Raw genomic sequence first — 22207 nt, forward strand, 5'->3', positions numbered from 1 at the left:
CATATAAAGGGTTAAGTCGTTACAATAATAACTTTTTTTTTTTTGAATTGTCAATCTTCATTTTGTTTGTGATTTAGTCACCAAAAGGTATGATGCAAGTATCTTATGTTCGCACCCACGATCAGTTTCCAGACTTCTTGACTAAAACTCATCACGTCAGAAATTTCACTCTCCGTGCTCTAAGATCGGCTTAACTGATGACATGCCTATCTTGAGAGTGCGTATAAAGGAAATTGTATAGTTTTCCAGCCAACTATCGCCGATTTTTATACATCCTTCAACGGTTACTTCGACAATTTCAGACAAAAAGATTTTCAGAATAAAATCATCAATAGTTTTGTCAGTTGCTTAATTGCTAAGATCTGTGCAGCTGGAGAATGATTAATATTCGATAGACTGCAATAGTCTGAGATTTTTCAATTGTTTTACTTGAATATTTATTTGTATCTCATAGTTTAGGATCTTTTGATTTGATATTTACTTTTGAATTTATAATAATTATACTTTGTACAAGTCTTATATATAGGACATCCTCAACTTCACACTAATGGAAGTGTTTTATATTTTCTATTATACTTTTATAGTTGAGCTTTTTTTCTATATATATATATATATATATATATATATATAAATGCACACCCCAAACAAAGTCATTATTCCTGCTCCCTTGTTGGCCATCTTCCATTACCAAGATCGCTTCATAGTCACCAACAATGACATTGATAATAGCACACAGCATAAAAGAAGTAGATTCTCTCTGTTTTTTTTTTTTTTTTTTCTCTTTATTTTTTTTTAGGCGGGAAATGTAGCCCAAATCGTGATGGTTGTTTGATGAAGTTTTTTAGAATCCCAAACAAAGCCTTAGCTTTGTCAGGGACCATTAGCTCAATCCCGTGATGATCTCCCTCCACAAAATGAGCCACCACCTCCACCCCCTCCCCCTCCATCATCTCCGCCGCTTCCTTCTGCCGGTCGACCAAGGGGTCGCCGTCGCACCCCGTCACCAAGACCCGCCACCCCAGCCGCTTTATCTCATCAAGCTGCCCCCGCCCCTTCCCAGCCGTCGGATTGCAATACTCGTGGTCCCGGTCAACCCCAATCGGCAGCGACAGCTCCCACATCAGATCAGTGACGCTCAGCGGCAATATCGGATCGTTGACCAGCCTCATCTCTGACCCGGTCCTCTTAGACCCACCAAAAAACGGGTGGTGCAATATCAGCCCTCTGATCTTCACCGGTTCAAGATCACCGTTCGTTGACGCCGCGCGCAGCCCTGCATGGTACGCCATGTTCGCCCCTGCACTTGAACCCATGAGAAAACAGTTAGACACGTCGGCGAACTCGCACACCCATTCATCGTCGAAGCGTTTCAGCCACCGCAAGGCCTCGACTGCGTCCTCGTACGCCGCCGGGAGCCGGTGCTCCGGTGCGAGACGGTATTCGATGGAGACGACCGCGGCGGGGAGGTGGACGGCCATTTCGGAGCAGAAGTCGTGGGTGAGAGCGGAGGCGGCGCTGGAGATGATGAAGCCGCTGCCGTGGTAGTAGAAGACGACAGGGAGCTTCCCGGAGGAGGAGAAGGTTACCAGTGGCTGCCGCGGAAGGTATAGACGGAGCCAAGTTCCGAGATGCGGGTTGAGTTGGACGTCTTTGATGATGAGCGGGCCGGAGCCGTCTTGATCGGACGGTGCTGGAGCGTGGGGGATCTTGATGGTGGCGTCGGAGTTGCGGACGAGCTCGAGGTGGTCGTAAGGATCGACGGTACAACACGGCGGCGCATTTTGAGGATTTGCCATATTGTTTAATTTTGGGTTCGGTGATGGAATGAGCTGTCGCTTGTGGGGTTGTTTATACCAGTGGCCACGCCAACTCATGGCTATTTTAATATTTAATATAAAAATACAATCAAAAACATTATATTAATATAAAAGAGTAAGTATAAAAGAGTAAGTATTTGAGGCTTACAGCACACGGTTTAAATCACTATCAACATTTGCTTGGGACAAAACATAGAAGGTACGTCCAGCCCGGAGGCGAAGAAGTTGTAAACACTCCCGGCGTTGAACTCGTTAGTGACTAAAATTCCTATATAATTAAAAAAAATAAAAAGGTAAGTATTCGACGAATATAAAGTTTCAAACTTGTAATCATACATGAAACAAAAGAAAGTCTCTTTTTTGAGGCAAAGAGATAAATGTAAAATTTGTAACTTATTTATAACAATGTAAGTGAGTCAAGTTTATTTATTGATTGTTTGAATTTGATTTTTCTCCAAACTCAGCTTTATTTGATTTTACTTAAATTTGAATCGAATTCGAGCTATTCGAGTATTTTAACGAATCAAGTTCTAATTTAATAATAGTACTCAAGTCAAATTTTGAGCTTAATCAAATTTTTAATTTTATTTTTTTATATTATATATGTCATATAATATATATTTTATAAATATGCCTAATATTATGTGTACATTATATATTTATACATGTAATTATTACTAATTTAAAATTGAGTCGACCTTAATCGAGTCGATTTTGAGTTTTATGAACTTGTAGTTGAGTTGAGTTCATGTAAAACAACTATAAAATTGATCAAGTTTGAGTTGAGTTTCAAGCTTAACACTTTCAAGTCAAGATCGACTCTACTCGACTCAAATACACCTAGTCACCAATCATAAGATCCTGTGTTAATACTTAAAATTATACTAGTGAGATTTACGAGTTGTTATGTGTAGTAATCCGAACTCAGAAAAATAAAATAAAAAAATAAATACAAGAAAAGATAAGAAAAAGGAAGGAAAAGAAAGAAAATTTAGAGGGCAACATAGTAGGGTCTCGTCGACGAGGGGATCCCGACAGCAGGGAAAATTCAAATTTATAAACGATTCGTCGATGAACTCGATGTTCTTGTCGACGAGCGTCCTTCTTTGGTTTGTCGACGAACACCAACATATAAATAGGCCTTGGATCCATTTCAGCGTAAAATTCTCTTTCCTATCTCACTCTCTCTCTATGGTTACAACTAATTTCCCTTCTCTCTTTGATTTAGCCTAATTTGAAGATCAGAAACCACCACGAGATTCTTGGGGCAATTCTCTTCAAGTTAATTAGAGCAAAATCATGATTCAGAGTTCTTGGGCACTACCCCAAAACTAGGGTAAGGGAGTTATTTTTTAGATTCATTATTTATTTAATAGTATAAACTTGAAAATGTTAGGATATTAGGCATTCTGGGGTTAAAACTGATTAAGATAGGATTTTTGGACTACAGGGTCTCATTTTTCGCTCAGTAAGGTAGAATTTCGAAGAACCAAGTAAGGGGAAATAAATTATACCAGACTTTATTTTAATTTGAACCGGTTACCTTTGAGTATAAAAAAGTCGTATATTTATAGTTTGGTTTTTGAACGGTTTAGGCAATTGAAAATAAAGGTTTTGATTATAATATATATTTGGGAAAAACTGTGTGGCATGAGAATAATCCTTTATAATTAACTGGTTGTGAATACTATTGGTTGAGAATACTGTTGGCTTGTGGAAACTGTTCAGTTGTGAATATTGCTTGTTTATGGATACTATTTGATTAAGAATACTGTCTGGTTGTGGATTCTATTTGGTTGTAAATACTGTCTGGTGGTGAATAATGTTGTAAATGCATTGAATGTGTAATGTGGTTCATGTAAATTGCGATATAGTGTTGGTAGTGGTATGAGGAGGTTGGTATATCGTACTTGATATAAATTACCATATAACGTTGGCAGTGACATGAGGAAGTTATTATATGATCATTTATATTAAGGTGGTAAAACGTTGGCAGTGGAATGAAGAGTTTGTTTTACCGATTTACTATGAACAAGGTTGTGTGTGTGGTATGGTAACCTATGTGGTTGTGAAACTTGTGTAGTAACATGTGTGGTTGTGAAGCTTGTGTAGTAACCTATGTGGTTGTGAATCCTTTGTAGATATGGACCTTGTGTGAGTGTGAATGAAGTGTGTGGTATCCTGTGTGGATGTGTTGTGGTTATATTTATACATGAATTTTTGTGGAATGACTAATATTGTATGTGTGAGAAGTAAATTGCATGAATATTTATGACAAAGTAAAACTCTCCGCCTGAGAGCTTACTGAGTAAGGTGAGTGTCTTGATTAGTATCAGTTGTAAACACATCCAAATTAAAGGGAAAGGTTACAAACGGTATCAGAACAAATGGGCATTACATCTATGGATGTATAAACTCCCCAATCCTCAAGAACTTTTGCTATAAATATTGGTTGTGTTTATATGACTACAGTTTGTATGCGCCTTGCCAGTTGTTGTTGATTAATTAATGAATATATTTTGTATCTACTAAAAACTCTTTTGCCACACACTCTTATAGTTACTTCTTCCTTATTGAGAGATGTCTCACCCCGGCGTATTATTGTTATCTTTTTTAGGTCCTTCAAGTGATTGAACTTAGAAAGTTCTTCGGGCAGGGTTTAGAATTTTGGTAATATTGAACAGTTTAAAGAACATTTTATGTTTTAGAATTCTTGGTTATGTAATATATGTGAATGGATACTCCTTTTTGAGTTGTATATAGTACTTTGGTATTTTAATTGGAGTATGTTTAATTATTTTCCGTTGCGTGAATGGTATCAGAAACGCACGTGAATTGTCTCATCACACCCTAGGCCTCACCTGGCGGGTTCGGGGCGTGACAAAGTGGTATCAAAGCTTTAAGTTATACTTTTTGTAGACTATATGATGAATTAATACCAATCGAATAGGTTTGAGTTAGGACAAGGATAGGAACGGGTAGATCAGGATATTGTTAGGACTTTTGAGTTTTGTTTCGTAAGCTTGGGGGTAGAAATCCCTTGATGATCTTCTGTGTTTTTCTGAAACAGTAACTGGCTTCAGAAAATCATGGTAAATCCATCGATGGTGATGTTTCCAAATTAAGACACTAGAACTTGAAATTAGAACTCGGAGGTTAGGATGGTTGATTTATGAGGATAAACCTTTGAAAGAGAATTTTGATAATTAAAGTGTCGTAATTTGATGATCGAGGTTAATAGAGTGTTTGATGTTAATCGAGAATTTGAATATTAAACTGGTTTTTATACTTTATAATTGTGCCAGTTATGCTAAGATGTGAGAATTCTAAACTTGCCTTTGTCCTATCTTTAGGATGGATCCCAGGGGTAAAGGCGTGGACGCTAGAGGAGATAAGGATTTAAGGACTTCTAGTGGAGATGAGATTGAAACCTCTAGGCTGTTGCGAAGTATAGGCTGACAAGTTAGGGCAGAGATGAGACGGGACACCGAGGAATTGAGCTACCCACCAGTAAACAATGGCTGTTCGATCGATCAATTCACCCGCCTGAAATCCTCTACTTTTGCGGGTGGCACTGACCCAATCAAGGCCGAGACTTGGAAGCAGGAGATGGAGAAGATATTGACAGTGCTGAATTGCATCGAAGACTAGAATGTTCTTTTCGCCACCTTTAAGCTGACAGGAGAAGCTGAGCGGTAGGTTAAAAAAATTATGTTTAAAAAAAATATTTCAACGGTTAGAGTTTGAAATTCTCATATTAGATGTACTTGATCCAAATATTGAAGGATTAAGAAAACATATTAAGTATTGAAAGATTTGTTGTTATAATCTAGGTATAAGGGACATTTAATATTTAAATAAATAAGAGAGAAAAAAACAAGTAAATGAATAAGGAAAAGAAAAAGAATAGGAAGGAGGGAAGTATCTAATTTTGTCTAACATAACAATAGACCCTAATGGCGATAGCACCATTGAGCACGTTCTATTGCATTTTCTAATTTAAATTATAAAGTGAAGGAAAAAGGGGAGCATATTGTGGAAATCTTTGAAATGGACAAAATCAAAAGGGCAATTGACCTTTCATAGAACGTGAGAGCCGTAGCTTTTCCAAAGACCATATGACATATATGGATATTATATATATGGGACAAAATCAAAAGGGCAATTGACCTTTCAAAGCACGTGAGGGCCGTAGCTTTTCCAAAGACCATATGACATATATGGATATTATTAAAGAACACTCAAACACAAGACTGCCGAGATATAAGAAAGAGAATGAAATATATGACTTTTCATCTTTATAGTTTGAAAAATTATTACTTTAATTTGAACGCTAATTTTGATATATGACCTTTATTATTAATTCATGGCCCACCTAGCTCACCCCCAATTTTATTTCAAACATTATTAGTATTAATTTTTAGTTAATTATTATACATATTTTTAAAATAAAAGACCCTTTGTGTTAAATTTGAATAATTATATTCATTAAGTGGTTGTTAAATTTATTATTTTGTGATTTGGATTGAGTAAAAAAGTAATACAATTTCTATTAACACAAGAGAATTTGTAAATAATTTAGACATTAAATTACTTTATTGACATATAATTAAAATAAATGTAAATTATAGCAAAGGAGGAGAAAGTTAGAGAAATTGATGAATCTGGATTTAAACTTTGGTATATTGAATGGGAAAAGCACAAGAATGGAGTAGGAATTATTGTTGTCGCAATATCCCAGAGAAAGATCCGGAATGAGGAGAAATAATAGATATTGATATTTAAATGGAGTCACCATTAACATATTAGTTACTTTGGTGCGGTTGGAACACATACTTATTAATCATTGATTGGTGTCTAGACTATTCTTAGGTCAAGGAACCAGTAGTCCCAGTCTACTTTATTAGAATCGGGATCGGGAGTTCGTTTATGCGAGAGAAAGTAAACAAATTAATAAATTAAAAAGAAAAATTAAAAATCATAGTGCGATTAGAAACGTCTAATAAAGCCCCTAAAATGAGGGGATCTTGTTACATAAACTCTCATTAGAGCTAATATAGGTGAGGTCTAAAATACCTCTCTACCCTTTTTGAAATCATCGGGATACAATCACACAAAAAGTCAAGTAAAATCATAAAATTTTGAGCATAAAATTACTTTAAAAAAACATTCCCAAATTTTTGTAGAAATTTCCTAAAAGTTTCCCACAGTTTTCTAAAATTTTTTGTGATTTTAAAAATTCCTCATTTTTTTAGTATTTTATTTTCCATTTTTTTTTAAAAAATTTGAGTCAAAATAACTCAAAATATTTTTCTTGACTTCAAGTATTTCCCCCAAATTCTTCTTGATTTTTTTTCCTTTTTTTATGATTTTTCATTATTTCTCCAATTTTTTTTTTAAGAAAAACCAATAAAAAATTAAATAAATAAAATAAATAAATATATTTATAAAAAAAAAACAATTTAAGAAAACATTAATTAGTCCAAGCCTAAACAACACCACTGACTTAAATTTACTAACTTAGCCTATGAGCCCAAACTTAATCCAATTCAACCTAACTTAGGTTAGGTAAACCTGTTTGCACAAAAAGAAAATGCAGAAAAATATCATCAAAATAGTGTACTTATCAGTTGTGTAACAACTTGATTTCTCTACCATTTTTTTTTTTTTTAGTAAACAACAATAATAATCAATCATCTGTCAAATAACTCTGATACCATATATCATACATAACCCGACCCATTGTGGGTACCGCGTAATCAGTCCATCAAACCTACTATCCACGCAGCGGAATACATACTATGTCTGGGTCTAAAATACAATACCATCCAAAATACAATACAATACTAGAGTGCTATAATCTCCACACATATACATGTACTTCCCTAAAAATCCATAGGTACTCTAGGGGTTACACTGCATACCCCAACTCTAACACTTACTCAGAATCCCAAGGAACAACAGTCTCCTCTACCTTGGAGTTCTCTTTGCTGGTCTGTCTTGGTTTCTAGAAATGTTTAAATTCTGAGTGAGAAACCTCTCAGTAAGACAGAATAAATTATTGACAATGTGTGTCACATGAGTTTTAATATATCATCACATTCATTTAAATAATTACAACAACTGAGAAAATATACCGATATGTACTCATAATCATAAATATAAAACATAGTATCATAAACTTTCATATCATTTTCATAATCATATACATAAGCTTTCATATCTCATATCATATACATACTCATTCATTTCTTATATCATATACATACTTTTTCATTTCTCATATTCATAATCACATTCTAGCCCGTGGGTATCCACCAGCATATAGCACAACATGTCTGTAGCCCATGACTGTTCATTTCTCATATCATATCTCATTTTCATAGTCTAACTTATGAGTATCCAACAGTATAAAATACACTACGCATTTGTAACTCATGGCTGCTCATTTCACTTTTCACTTTTCATAAACATTTTCTAACTCATAAGCATCCACCAGTATAAAAGACACTACGTGTCTGTAGCTTATGGTGATTCAATTTTGCGTCTGTAATGAGAAACCATCATGAGGATAATCACATCGTCATGTATTCACCAAACATGACTGGATTATGTGGCTCGAAAGCTAGAGCTAACCATGGTTGGTCTACTCGGTTAGATCAAAACAGGAAATGCGTTTGTAGTACGATTGACCTACCCAATACTAGTCCCGACCCCAGGGGTAACACAACCCTTCATAGGCCCAATCGACTGCCTCTCCACACGCTATGCAAGTCGGGTGGTTGCACTAACACATTACTAGCAACGGTATCGTGCTTTGTATACTATGGTCCATCAGGGTTCTCATTTCCACATTTAGTGTTCCCATTTAATCATTTCTGTATAATTTTCATCTTATATCTGTGTACATATCTCATTTCAATATTTCTGTGTAAACATATTCTATATATCACAATTTATCATCATTTTTTAGTAAAAGCACATTTGTATATAAATCTAATATCATCACGTATATATATAAAACATAATTGGGTTTCCATAACTTCACATCTAAATAAAAACATATATGGATATCTCATATTATCATATCTCTATATCTCATATTTCAATATCAACAACATTCCCAGTAATAAAACCGTTATTTCATATTCCTCATGCCACATAATTTTTTAATTGATAATCATAATATAATAAGCACAGGGAAAACATTCATTTCATAGTATTCCAAAACTATATACCATATTTTCATTTTCATATACGATAAATCAACCAGATCATTTCTAAAAAATATTTGTTATAATTTATTCCCCTTATCTGCTTACTGAGAGAATTCCTACGAAGATCCTAAAACCAAAGCCCATGGCATTTCGGAGTTCAAAAACCTGAAATCACATTTCTCCAGTTCAATCAACTCAACCCTAGAATTACAATTATTTTAGTATCCCTAGGCTCACACGCTTCCATTAGCCAGTTAAATTCTAAAAAAAGAAATGCGGGTATAATCCACTTTCCATATTTAAATTTAATTTCTATCATATTTAAAAATAGCAATATGATCAAATCCTCGCAATTTAATCAGATTCCAAAATATTCCCCAAAAATTCCATTTAATCAATTCCCTACAATTTAACTTAATCCTTAAACATTCCCAAAAATCTGATATAATCAAATACTCCAATTTAATAATCACATATTATACTTTAATCAAATGAATATCTAAAATAATTGACATAATTTGTACTCCTCACCTTAGCCTTGGAGTGGTGCCTAGGATCCCCAAATAAAAAATCTACTCCGATTAAAATGACGAGGATCGAAGCTGAGACCCTGTGGTGCTGTCTAATCATCAATTTGACTGAATGTTGGGGAGAAATCGAAGTGAGAGAGAGTGAGTTTACCTTATCCCAGGAGTAGTACCTACGATGCCCTGATCACAAATCCACTCGGTTAAAATGTTGGTGGCCGAGATAGGAACCTAGTGATATTTTCCGTTCGTCAATCGGCCGAAAATTCGTCAAAAAATTGAGGAGAGAGAGAGAGAGAGAGAGAAGGCATGAGAGAGAAAGTTGAGAGAGACAAAGAGTGAGAGAGAGAATGGGCATAGGAAAGGCTCTCTCTCAATTTCTGATTCTTGAAGGATCAAAGATCCTTCACTTAAGTACTTTACTTATATATATATATATATATATATATATATAATATTATATAATTAATTAATTAATTAATTTAATTTAATTTAATTAATTTTAATTTTACTTTTTTTTAACCCTTCCATTCATATTTTTTTGGGGTCGCTACAAGTGGGCTTTTCTTCAATTTGACCATTAAATTGTAGGCTTCATGAATTCCAACTGCTGCTGCAATGGAGCTATTTCCGAGTCATGAACCAAAGTTACAAGGCTCCAAATTACAATCCGACCAATCTGAATTAAGAAGAATGAGTCATGAACAATTTGTCAAAATTTGAGCTCAATCAGGCGAGAAATCACTATCTGATCGTCTCGATCAAGTTGATTGTGCAGACACCTCCAATCCTAAAGATGCTAATGCAATGAGACTGCTATCCAATCCACAAAACCAAAGTTTCAAAACTCAAAATAACAATCCAACCAATCATAATTAATAAGGATGAGTTATGAACATGTCAAAATTTTAGCTCAAGCAGATGAGAAATCACCATCCAATCGTCTAGATAAAGTGACTGCATAGACACCTAAAATCCTCAAGCTCCTTCTACAATGAGGTTGTTGTCCAATTTATGAAATCAAATTTAGAAAGCTCCAAATGACAATTCAAATGTCCAGAATGAAGAATGATGAGTCATGAACCACTTGTCAAAATTTCAGCTTAATCAGATGAGAAGTCACTATCCGATCGTCTAGGTTAAGCTGACTGCGCAGGCACCTCAAATCCTGAAATTTCAATAAAAACAATTCCCTCCTCCCCTCACTTTTTCTTAACACGAAGCTCTCTTGTTTCCCATCCTCTCTTCTTGTGTTGTGCCTTTCTTCTCTTCTTGTGTTTTTTACTCACTTTGAAGCCTCTATTTATAGGCTTGGAAAGGTAATTTGAATTCAATTTGATTGAACAATTAAATTTGATTGGTCAATCAAATTTTAAAACAAATTTCCAATTTACTTTAATCAAAATTTCAATTTCAAAGTTAACTCTCAATCACTTATTTTAGATTTTTGAATTCTTGATTTTTCTTTGCAAGTTTGAATTGCTCAATCAAATTATCAATTTGCTTTAATAAAAAATTTTCAATTCCAAAGTTAATCTCAATCACCACGTATTTTTTATTTTTACACATTTCTCACATTGCATGTTTGAAAATGATTTGCAAATTGAAGACTACTTGGCTAACTTCCATTTATTTATTTTTTCAAATGTAAAAATGTATTTTCCTTTTCTCTTTATTTTTTTTGTCTTTGCATTTTGTTTTGTATGAAATAAAATTTTTTGTTTTGTTTTTTGTAATATAAGACCCCCTGACAAATTGGGGTGTTTACAATTGTAGACAAAAACTTAAAAAATAACATTGTTAATATAACAAAATAGGGGATAGAATTATAAAAATCAAGATGGTATTTGACCATGAGATAATAAATATCATTACTGCTTATAGTAAGTTTAGCAAAAAGTCTTAAGAGACAATTTTGGAAAAATAGGTATAGTATTGTGTAAGGCATACTAGGGACTAAGAAAATATTCAATAGGAAGAGATCTGAATGGACACATTGGAATGGATAATAAATATTATGAGAGGATACATAAAGGATATGCATATGAAGACAAAAATGAAAATAGGGAGATAATCCTAGACTTCGTTATGCCATATGATTTTATTACAATAGATACTTACTTTAAGAAGAGAGACGAACACCTAATAACCTTTAAAAGTGAACAAAATAGAAGTCAAATAAATTTTTTTTTTTTAAAAGCTAAGAGGGTAGATCATTTATCAGGCACGGATTATAAAGTTAATCTTGGTGAAAGTCTAACCCCATAGCATAGAGTCTTAGCGTTCAAAATATGTACTAAAAAAAATAAGAGAAAAATAATAAAATAAACTAGAATAAGAGAACTAGGTGGTGAAACCTAAAGGGAAAAAAATATAATAAAATGTAAAGATAAAATAATCAAAATGAGGATTAGACTATAGAGTATGAGATATATATAAATACTTTTTGGAGTAGATTAACTAACTCTATTAAAAAGATAACAAAAGAGATTTTAGATGAATCAATGGGAAGATTCTCGAATAGTGAAAAAGTTAGTAGTGAGATAAAGATGTCCAAAAAGCCATAAAGATAAAAAGAATTTAGTATAAGACGTAGTAAAAATATTGAAACATATAAAGAGACGAGAAAAGATATAAAAAAGATTGTTAGTAAAGGTAAATACAAATCATTTAATAGTTTGTATAATAGATTAGATACAAAATGAGGAGAAAGATATATATATATATATATATATATATATATATATATATATATAAACTTGCTAAAGCTAGATAAATGAAATGTAAGGATTTAGGAAATGTAAAATGTATAAAAAGTGAAGATGATATTGTTTTGATTAAAGACAAAGATATAAAAGATAGATTGCAAAGTTATTTAATGAAAATCAAATAGAAGACTTAAACCTAAAATCAACAAATGAGGAAAAGGCCAAAAATATGAGATTATTTGCAAAATTAGAGTTCACGAAGTTAAGTTTACACTAAAAATAAAAAATAAAAAATTGAAAAGTTTTAGGATAGAATAATATCCCAATTGATGTTTGGAAATGCTTAAGTGATAATGAAATTATATGATTAACTAATTTATTTAACATAATTTTAAAAACTAAGAAAAAGTTAGATACATGGAGGGAAAACACTTTAATATCTATATAAAAAAATGAAAACAGATATTAAAAATTATAATGACTATTGTGGAATTAAACTTATGAGTTATACGATGAAATTATGGGAAAGGGTTATTGAACAAAGACTAAGTCTAGAAACAAAGGTTTTAGAAAATCAATTTGGTTTTATGCTTGGGAGATCTACCACAAAATCTATATATCTTTTACAAAGATTAATTGTAACGACCCCAACCCGTCACGTGAGCCCGATGTGCTACTTTAGTGACGTCATTGTATATGATACGTTATTCATCAAATATAAAACACACATACACAGCAGAAATAAATATAAAATCCTCAATTTACATTACAGAGTTCTAACTATCTTTATCAACAAATATATCCATTTTCACATAATTACATCTCATAAAACTAAACAAAAATAAAATCTCTATCTACACACTACCTACATAAAATTTACACCTCTTGCCGACTCCTCTAGCCCGCTAAACCCGATTTCTAGGATTTCCTAAAAAGATAATTTGTAAAGTAGGGGTAAGACACAACTCAATAAGAGAAAGACTAAGTTAATGTCAGTGTGTGGCCAACATGCATTCAGTGTATATAAAATAATAAGTTCACTAAGTAGATAATCACATTTTTGAAAACATTCTTATTTTACACTCATACACACAATTAGCCGAGAATAGGGAAGATTACCCGCCCATACAAGTAGCTTTCCTCTGCTCTAGTACCATTACTGCTACTAGGGCACTCACCTTTGTCAGTAAACCCTTGAAGTTACCTTATTAATTAATTGTATTCACATAAATTAACAGATATGCATATAAGACACTTCCTATGACAAACATGCCATTTTCTTTCACATGGCATGGGTTGTGTGGCCCGAAGGCTGGACTAAGCCTAGGTGATCAGTCCAAACAAAGTCAAATACAACATCCTCTGCAAACACATCTGCAGACATCCATAGCAAAGCTGCAAGTTCGATGCCCTTAGTTCAACCTTTCGAATGTTTTTTTGGTTGTCGCCCCGATTAAAAAAAGTTGCGTATTTTTGTTTGTTAGTGTTACCTATGGTTTTTTATGAATGTGTTTTTCCCTTTTCTTCCTCTACCCATGTTGATGTGCCTTCTCTGTCAGTTTCAGGTGCCATCACAAAGGATCTTGCCATTCCAGCGGTGCCTTCCATTGGACAAATACCCTCCTTTCCCTTCGACCATGACAGACAGCGCTCTTGCAGCTCCGAATTCCCCTTCTCGGTCTTCATCACGCATCCCTGCTCCTTCTCCGCTAGAGGTAATCCCTTTATCCACCATACTTGCATCTTTGGCCTGGTCCAACAGTACTCATGGTATGACTACCCGGTCTATGAATAATATTCATAGACCCAAACAACTTTACCTTGCCACTAGACACCCTCTTCCTCAACCTATTGAGCCCACATGTGTGTCTTAAGTCTTGAAAGATCCCAAGTGGAGGCATGCTAGGTCCGAAGAGTTCATAGCATTGGTTAAATATGACACATGAGAGCTGGTTCCACTATGCTCTATTGTAACGACCCGAATTTAAAAGGAAATTTAAATAATAAGGAAAGGGAAATGGAAACCGGAAACAGAAGGAAGCCGTAGACTTCGTCGACGAATGCTCCGCATTCGTTGATGACATTGTATTTCGGGAGAGAAAAACAAAAAGGGGGACTTTCAGGGCTTCGTCAACGACTCCCCTGTATTCGTTGATGAACACAGGTGCTTGTCGACTAGAAAATACCGAGAGGGGGGTCCGAGGCAGCTTGAATTTCGTCGACGAATATAAGAACTCGTGGATGAAATTTGTGAAGGACTCGTCGACGAGAAAATACCGAGAGGGGGGGTCCAAGGCAGCCTAAATTTCGTCAACGAATACAGGAACTCATCGATGAAATTTGTGAAGGACTCGTCGACCAAGGTTGGGCTCGTCGACAAAATCCTGTTTTATAAGAGTGAAAAATCCGGGAGAAATATCATATTTTTAAGAAAACTCTCTCTCTCTCTCTCTCTCTCTCTCTCTCTCTCTCTCTCTCTACGGTTCTCCCTCCCTTCTCTCTACATTTCTAGCGTCACCAGTCGTTAGATCAACGATCCGAAGCTACCACGACGATCCTGGCGGAGTTCTCCACAAGTCTGCCAGGGCGGATCATTAAGGAAGTGAAGTTGGATTCCATCCCAAATCCAGGGTAAGCCTTTTTACTCAATTTTTGGATTTGTGATAGTTGAGAAAAGTATTTTATACGCTAAAATACTGAAGTTTAATACTGGGAGTTTTCGTTTCTAGAAGTGTCAGTTGGAAATGTTGGGAATCATCCCTAAGTTGAGGGGAGGCTTTTAAGCCAAATTTGACTTAATGGCAGTTATAAGAAATGTTATACACGTTGAAATACTAGAGTTTAATTATGTGAGTTTTCATTTTTTAGGGTGTTGATTTAGGAACCCTGCGGAGGCGGGGAAGATTTTCTTAGGGGCTATTCAGGAATCAGGTAAGGGGATAAACTAAGTTAGTTCTTTTTGTAATATGTATGTATATATTTATGACACTTGTTTTTAGGAAAAATACATATGTTTATGTATATGTTTTATACTTGAGAAAACCTTGTTGAAAATAATGATATGTTGTATACGTGGAAAATTGGTTTAGTGTGGCATGAGTAGTAATGATTGTGACATACTATTGTTTTGGGAATGTGGTGATATGGTTATTATGATGGGAAAACTGGCTTATGGGCCGAGATTTTTATAATGAGATTTTGTGTGATTTGCCGATGTATGGGTCGTGCCATGTGATGTGAGTCGCGGGCGTACGGGCCGTGCTATGTGATGAGATTTGTCGGCGTACGGGCTAAGCTATGTGATGTGATTTTCCAGCGTATGGGCTGTGCTATGTGTAGTTGGTGTACAGGCCGAGTTACGATATAATGTGTAATACCGGCATACGGGCCGATGATTTTCATGATACACTTATATATGTAAAATGATATGATTAATGTGAAAATGAAAGATATGATATATCTCTGTATCACAATTTTAGTATATGTATATGTTATCAGAACCTGGTTGGCTTGGTTTAGGCTAGCACTTGCACGGTACCGTTGCTTTGTGTCCATGGTCTTCATGATCCTGATATCTGTGTTAACGCCGCTATACGGAGTGGTGTGAGATTGGATGGTCGATGTGGTTATTTTTAAGAAGTGTGCTGTTATCACCCCTGGTGTACAGACCAATCTGGGTAGATCCATCGGATCTACAGACTAGACTATCGACTTGACAGTGGTCGGCCAACCATTGTCAGGTCCCGCCTTCGGGCCACACAACCTAGTCATGTGGGGGTAATACATGACAACAGCCAGCTAACCTACCAGGATGTTTTTATGTTATTATTATGATATGAGATGAGTTATGTTATGAAATGCAGTATGTTCTGCCATGATTTTGATATACGTATGTTTTCCCAGATTTTTTAAACAGTATTGGATATGATATGTATGTTATATGTAGAACACAGATTACTTATGTTGCCACACACTAGTATTAGTTTATTTCCCTTACTGAGAGGTGTCTCACCCCTAAATTTCATACATTTTTCAGGAGCCCCTGATAGGAGAGCGGGAGAAGCCCCGCTGAACTAGATCAGTTGTTTGCCCTCTTTGGAAGGGTAAGTTTTGGTAGGGATAGTATGATTTTGTATGAATTGTCTCTAAATTTCATTTTTGAGATGTATATATGGGAGTACAGTGACTGTAGTAACTCTGGTACATTGTGATGTATGTTATGATGAAATGAATATGATTGTATATTTTCTGCTGTGTAGGCTTCTGCTGTATGTTGTGTTTTATCCCTGGTACCCATGGATCCAGGTGAATGGTGACCTGCTGAGTTGGATGTGGCATTTGTGTTATTGATAAAAAAAAAATGTGTAAAATAAGCAGGTCGTGACATCTACAATCAAACACATTAGCTGTAAATGGGTTTTTCGTGTTAAACGGAATCCCGATGGTAGTATTTCTCGTTATAAAGCCCGATCGATGACCAAAGGTTTTCATCAACGGCCCGATCTTGACTAAAATGAGATGTTCGGCCCTGTTGTGAAGCTGATGACTATTCATGTTTTCCTCTCCATTGTTGTTCATAAAAGTTGGCCCCTTCAATTCGACAACTGAATGTTAATAATGCGTTTCTTCATGGCCACCTTCAAAAGGGTGTATTCATGGTTCAACATTCGGGTTTTGTTGATCCTAATTTGCCTCCTCATTTTTGTAGGTTAAAGCGGTTTTTATATGGCTTGAAACAAGCACCTCATGCTTGGTATTAAGAACTAAGTGCTTGTCTTCTTCAACTCAGTTTTTTAGCAGTCTAAATCTGATTTCTCTCTATTTATCTACTCCTATCCTAATGTTACTCTCTATTATTTGGTTTATGTGGATGATCTCTTAATCATTGGGAGTAACTCTACTATTATTTCTAAGCTTGTTCAACAGCTCGATCATCGATTTTCTCTGAAGGATATTGGTCCCTTTTGCATTATTTTCTTAGTATTGAGGTGATTTTAGTTGCCCATGGGTTGTTCCTCTCCCAACAAAAGTATAATCGAGATCATCTTTCTCGCACTAAGATGGATGGTGCTAAGGCAATGATGACTCCCTTTGCCACAAAGTCTAACGACTTGCTATTTAACATGGGTTTATATATATATATACTGCAAAATTTATAATGCTCCGATACTAGATCAAACTAATCCATCAACCTAAGCAGCGGGAAGCGGAATCCATATAAACATCATCAATAAAATATAAAATACTAGAGTGCTACTCAAAATATATGTATAAGATTGTTTCCCAAAATACCCTCAACTGGGCTAGGGCTATACATAAATACTCTCAAATATACTCACTCTACTAACAGGGCAGTACTGAGGCCCCTCTATTTGCGAGTCTGATATGCTCGCCTACCTGGATCACCTGAAAAATGTTAAAGTAATGGGATGAGCCAACACTCAGTAAGACGAAATATGCTATTGCTAGTGTGTGGCAAATGAGTTACAATACTTAGAAAATCTGTTTCTATATAATCACATTTAACTGAATCTGAAAATATAGTTCAAATAATATAACAACCACCCTCCCATGTTGCTTAACATATCAGTATTTTAGGTTTCTATACATAATACTTTTAATATATATATATATATATATATATATATATTCCCTGTTTCTGTGAAACTGTACATACATAATAATAACTAAAAACTTCCCTAGATGGTTGTATGTCATGATTTAACCCCTCATGATAGGGTTGTGCAGCTCGAAGGCGGGATCTACCTTGGTTGGCCGACTAGGATAAACCATTATACTCCATCAGTTTGATTAGCCCTCCTCAACTTATATCTGATGGGGAGCCTGTCCGCTCCTGAGCATTTGATCGACCTACTTACCACGTATTATCTAAATAGGTGGTTGCACTCTATACTGAATATCTGTATATAGCAACAGTATCGTGCTCTGCTGAATCTGATCCATTAGGGTTTGATACTAAATAATACATTACTATATACAATCTATCAGTTTTACCATAATTCTGTAATATCTGTATTAACCATGACTTTGTGATAAACTATATTTGTATTAACTGTATTTCTGAAATAAACTGTAAAACTGTATGTCATGGTACTGAAAATTGTATAATCATGGTATTCTGAAAATACTATAAAACATATTCCCTGTTTGTATAATCTGTAAAATAAAATCTTGAAAATACTGTAAAAACATGTTTCTATACTATATCCATATTCTCATGCCACATAGTAATTTAAAATATTTAAACGTATTTGATAAACTGTATAAATTCCTGCTGTAAAATAATAATCTGATAAAAACATATAATTCATACTGAATTCATACTAGTATTACCTAGCATAGCATATTTCTCTTATCTGATTTCTGCTAAAATCTCCCTACTGTAGCGGGTCCCACACCCGTAGGGTTGTTCACTCAACACCCAAAAAATCATAAATCTTAGAACAAAATATCAGTATTTCTACGTCTTCTACACTTCCTACAACTGCCAAAAAGCCTAATTTCGAATAAAAAAACCTTACCCAAAATCTGGGATGAAATCCAATTTCATCCCATTAACGATCCGCTCCAGCAGACTTAGGGAGAACTTCTCTCGGAGCGTCGTGGTGGCCTTAGACCGTTGATCTGGCGAACGACGGGGCCGAAATCGAAGAGAGATGGAGGTGGAGCCGTAGGAGAAAGAGAGAGAGAGAGAGAGAGAGAGAGAGAGAGAGAGAGAGAGAGAGAGAGAGAGAGAGAGAGAGAGAGAGAGAGAGAGAGAGAGAGAGAGATAGTGAATTTTGCTGAAAATTTATGTATTTAACTTGATTTTAGGCTATTTATGTTGTGGAATTCGTCGACAAGCCATGTCACCTCGTCGATGAGTCCTGTAGAAAGTTTGTTAACGAATTTCAAACTTTCCAAAAATCATCTCTCAGTATCTTCTCGTCGACAAAATGGGACCTCGTCAACGAGATCCTAAAGAACCCTTGTTGACAAAACCCCTGTGTTCGTTGACGAGGCTTGGAAATTTTTTTGGGATTATCACATCCAAAGTGCAACGTCGTTGACGAAGTCGGCTGCCTCCTTCTGTTACTATTTCCATTTCTATCCCTCTTTATTATTTAAATACCCTTATTCTTCGGGTCGTTACATTCTCCCCTCTTTATAAAATTTCGTCCTTGAAATTTACTATTCATATAGCTCATCATCCTTTAAAGGCAAAACGGTATACTTATTTTATTACCTGCCCTCACTTATGGCAGAGGAATACCGTGGTTACATGGGTAGTTCTGGGAGATTACAAGTATAAAAGAAAATTCCCCCAAAACCAAAATACTACCTATCCTATACACTACATTACAATTCCACTATTTAAACAAAATAAAATTACTATTATCTTATTTATACATCCCTGTTATATTCACTAAACAGGTGGGGGTATTTCCATCTGATCTTATCTTCAAGCTCCCATGAGACTTCTTCTATCGCATGATTCTTCCACAGGATTTTTACTAGGAGTATCTTTTTATTACGCAATTCCTGTTCTTTGCTGTCTAAGATCTGTACTGGAGCTTCCTCATATGTTAGATCACCCTTGAGTTCCAATTCTGCATAGCTGATGATATGGGAAGGATCTGAGACGTATATCCTTAACATAGAAACATGAAACACGTCGTGAATCTTGAATAGAGATGGCGGTAAAGCCAGCCGATAGGCAATTGACCCAATCTTCTCAAGTATCTTAAATGGACCAATGAACCTAGGGCTCAACTTACCCTTCTTCTTAAATCTCATGATCCCCTTCAATGGTGCGAATTTCAAAAATACATGATCATCTATTTCAAATTCTAGTTCCCGACGGCGAGTATCCGTGTAACTTTTCTGTCGAATCTGTGCTACACTGATCCTATCTCGAATGAGTCAAACTTTATCATACACCTACTGAACTATCTCTGGTCCCAAAACTCACCTCTCACCTAGCTCACTCCAGTATAAATGGGAATAGAACTTCCTACCATAAAGTGCCTCATAAGGAGCCATGCCAATGCTAGCCTAGTAGCTATTGTTGCAAGCAAATTCTACCAATGACATATACTGAGTCTAGCTACCTCCAAAATCAAATACACACGCTCGTAACATATCCTCAAGTATATGAATAATTCTCTTTATTTGACCGTCTGTTTGAGGATGGAAAGCGGTATTGAATGCTAACTGAGTCCCCAATGCCTCCTACAAACTCCTTCAGAACCGCGATGTAAAACGTGGATCACGACCCGAGACTATGGATACCGACACTCCATGGGGTCGAACAATCTCCTGTGTATAAATCTCTGCTAACCTGATCATAGGGTAGCTAACCTTAATGGGCAGAAAGTGCGTTGTCTTTGCCAACCTATCAACAATTACCCAGATGGCATTGTGACCATGCGGCGCCGGTGGTAACCTAGTAACAAAATCCATGGATACGTGGTCCCACTTCCATTTGGCAATAAAATGTGGCTGTAACTGACTAGCTGGCCTTTAGTGCTTAGCTTTAACCTGCTGGCAGGTCAAACACTACCGCACAAATTCCGCTACTTCCCTCTTTATGCTACTATACCAGAATTACTCTTGCAGATCCTTATACATTTTCGTATTTCCAGGATGAACAGTGTATAAATATCTGTGCGCCTCCTCTAAAATAGCCCTCCTGATACTATCATCTGCAAGCACACACAATATGGTGCGAAACCTCAAAGCCCCATCATCAGAAATGCTGAATTCTTCTCCTTGACCGTCTTGTATTCTGGCTAACACTTCTGCCAATTCTGGATCATTCCCTTGAGCGGCTTTAATCCTTTCATAAAGTGTAGGCTGTACAACTAGACTGAAAATAAGTGCATGAGGATCATCTGCTACTAATTCCACGTCGAGCTTTTCCAAGTCCATTTGAATTGGGCGCTGAACTACTGTGGCTAGTTGTGCTGTATATTCTGATTTATGACTCAAAGCATCAGCCTCCACATTTGCTTTACCTGGGTGGTAACTGATGGTGCAATCATAATCCTTGATGAGTTCTAACAATCTCCTTTGGCGCATATTCAACTCTTTCTATGTGAAGATGTACTTTAGGCTCTTGTGATCAGAAAATATTTCACATTTCTCACCATATAAGTAATGTCTCCAGATCTTCAATGTATGTACAATCGCAGCCAATTCCAAATCATGAGTAGGGTAGTTCTTTTCATATTCTTTTAACTTCCTGGACACATATTAAAAACTTGATCGGTGCAAACTGCAAGTGCACAGTATCGTAGTTTAATAATGTAATGATGTGTAGAGTATCGTCCTTAGGGATTGATGTCTTAATTTTATCAAGTACCGAAATTTTACTAACCTTGATTTTATTTAGAAAAATTAATAATTTTAGACTGCAAAATTTAAACAAGGCTACTTTAAATAAACTATTCAGGAGAATTTAAAACTGGATACCGCGTGTCAAATTGATGATGGTGAAAACTTCTAGGAAACCGATTTAACCTAGTTTCTCACTATGCTTTACTCATTTAGCTAATTTAACTTTGTTTTCTCTGTTTGTTAGCAAATCGCCAATTTTTCCAAAAGCCTCTTTCGATAGTCAATCGGAACCTATTCTTGTTTATTATTTAACATAAGAGTATGCAAATTAATAACGCAAGAACACAGTAAGACCCTCGATTTTTTATGCTACGTAGGTTCATACAAGTCTTTCGATCTCTATATTTACCTACGCTGAATTATCCAAGACCTATCCTATAATCCCCCCTTTCGGTAGCAAATCACAAGACTAAAATCATTTAATTAATGGCCAGTTAATTAAAAGCATTAGGCACAGAATAACTCAAACAAACATTAATGAAAATTATTTCAGATTAGCATCAAAGAGCAAGCATAGTTCGAAACTGGCTACATCGTTT

The 22207-nt window shown here is 35.5% G+C and overlaps 1 protein-coding gene across 1 annotated transcript; it reads right to left on the reverse strand.

Moving 5' to 3' along the window:
• Positions 1-653: 653 nt before the first annotated feature.
• LOC131146906 (carboxylesterase 1-like) lies at positions 654-1905 on the reverse strand. Its single transcript, XM_058096749.1, has one exon. It carries the CDS (start codon positions 1872-1874, stop codon positions 783-785), a length of 1092 nt encoding a protein of 363 aa, XP_057952732.1. The 5' UTR covers positions 1875-1905; the 3' UTR covers positions 654-782.
• Positions 1906-22207: the final 20302 nt, after the last annotated feature.

This window comes from Malania oleifera, chromosome 13 (assembly GCF_029873635.1).
Source record: "Malania oleifera isolate guangnan ecotype guangnan chromosome 13, ASM2987363v1, whole genome shotgun sequence".
NCBI lineage: Eukaryota > Viridiplantae > Streptophyta > Magnoliopsida > Santalales > Ximeniaceae > Malania > Malania oleifera.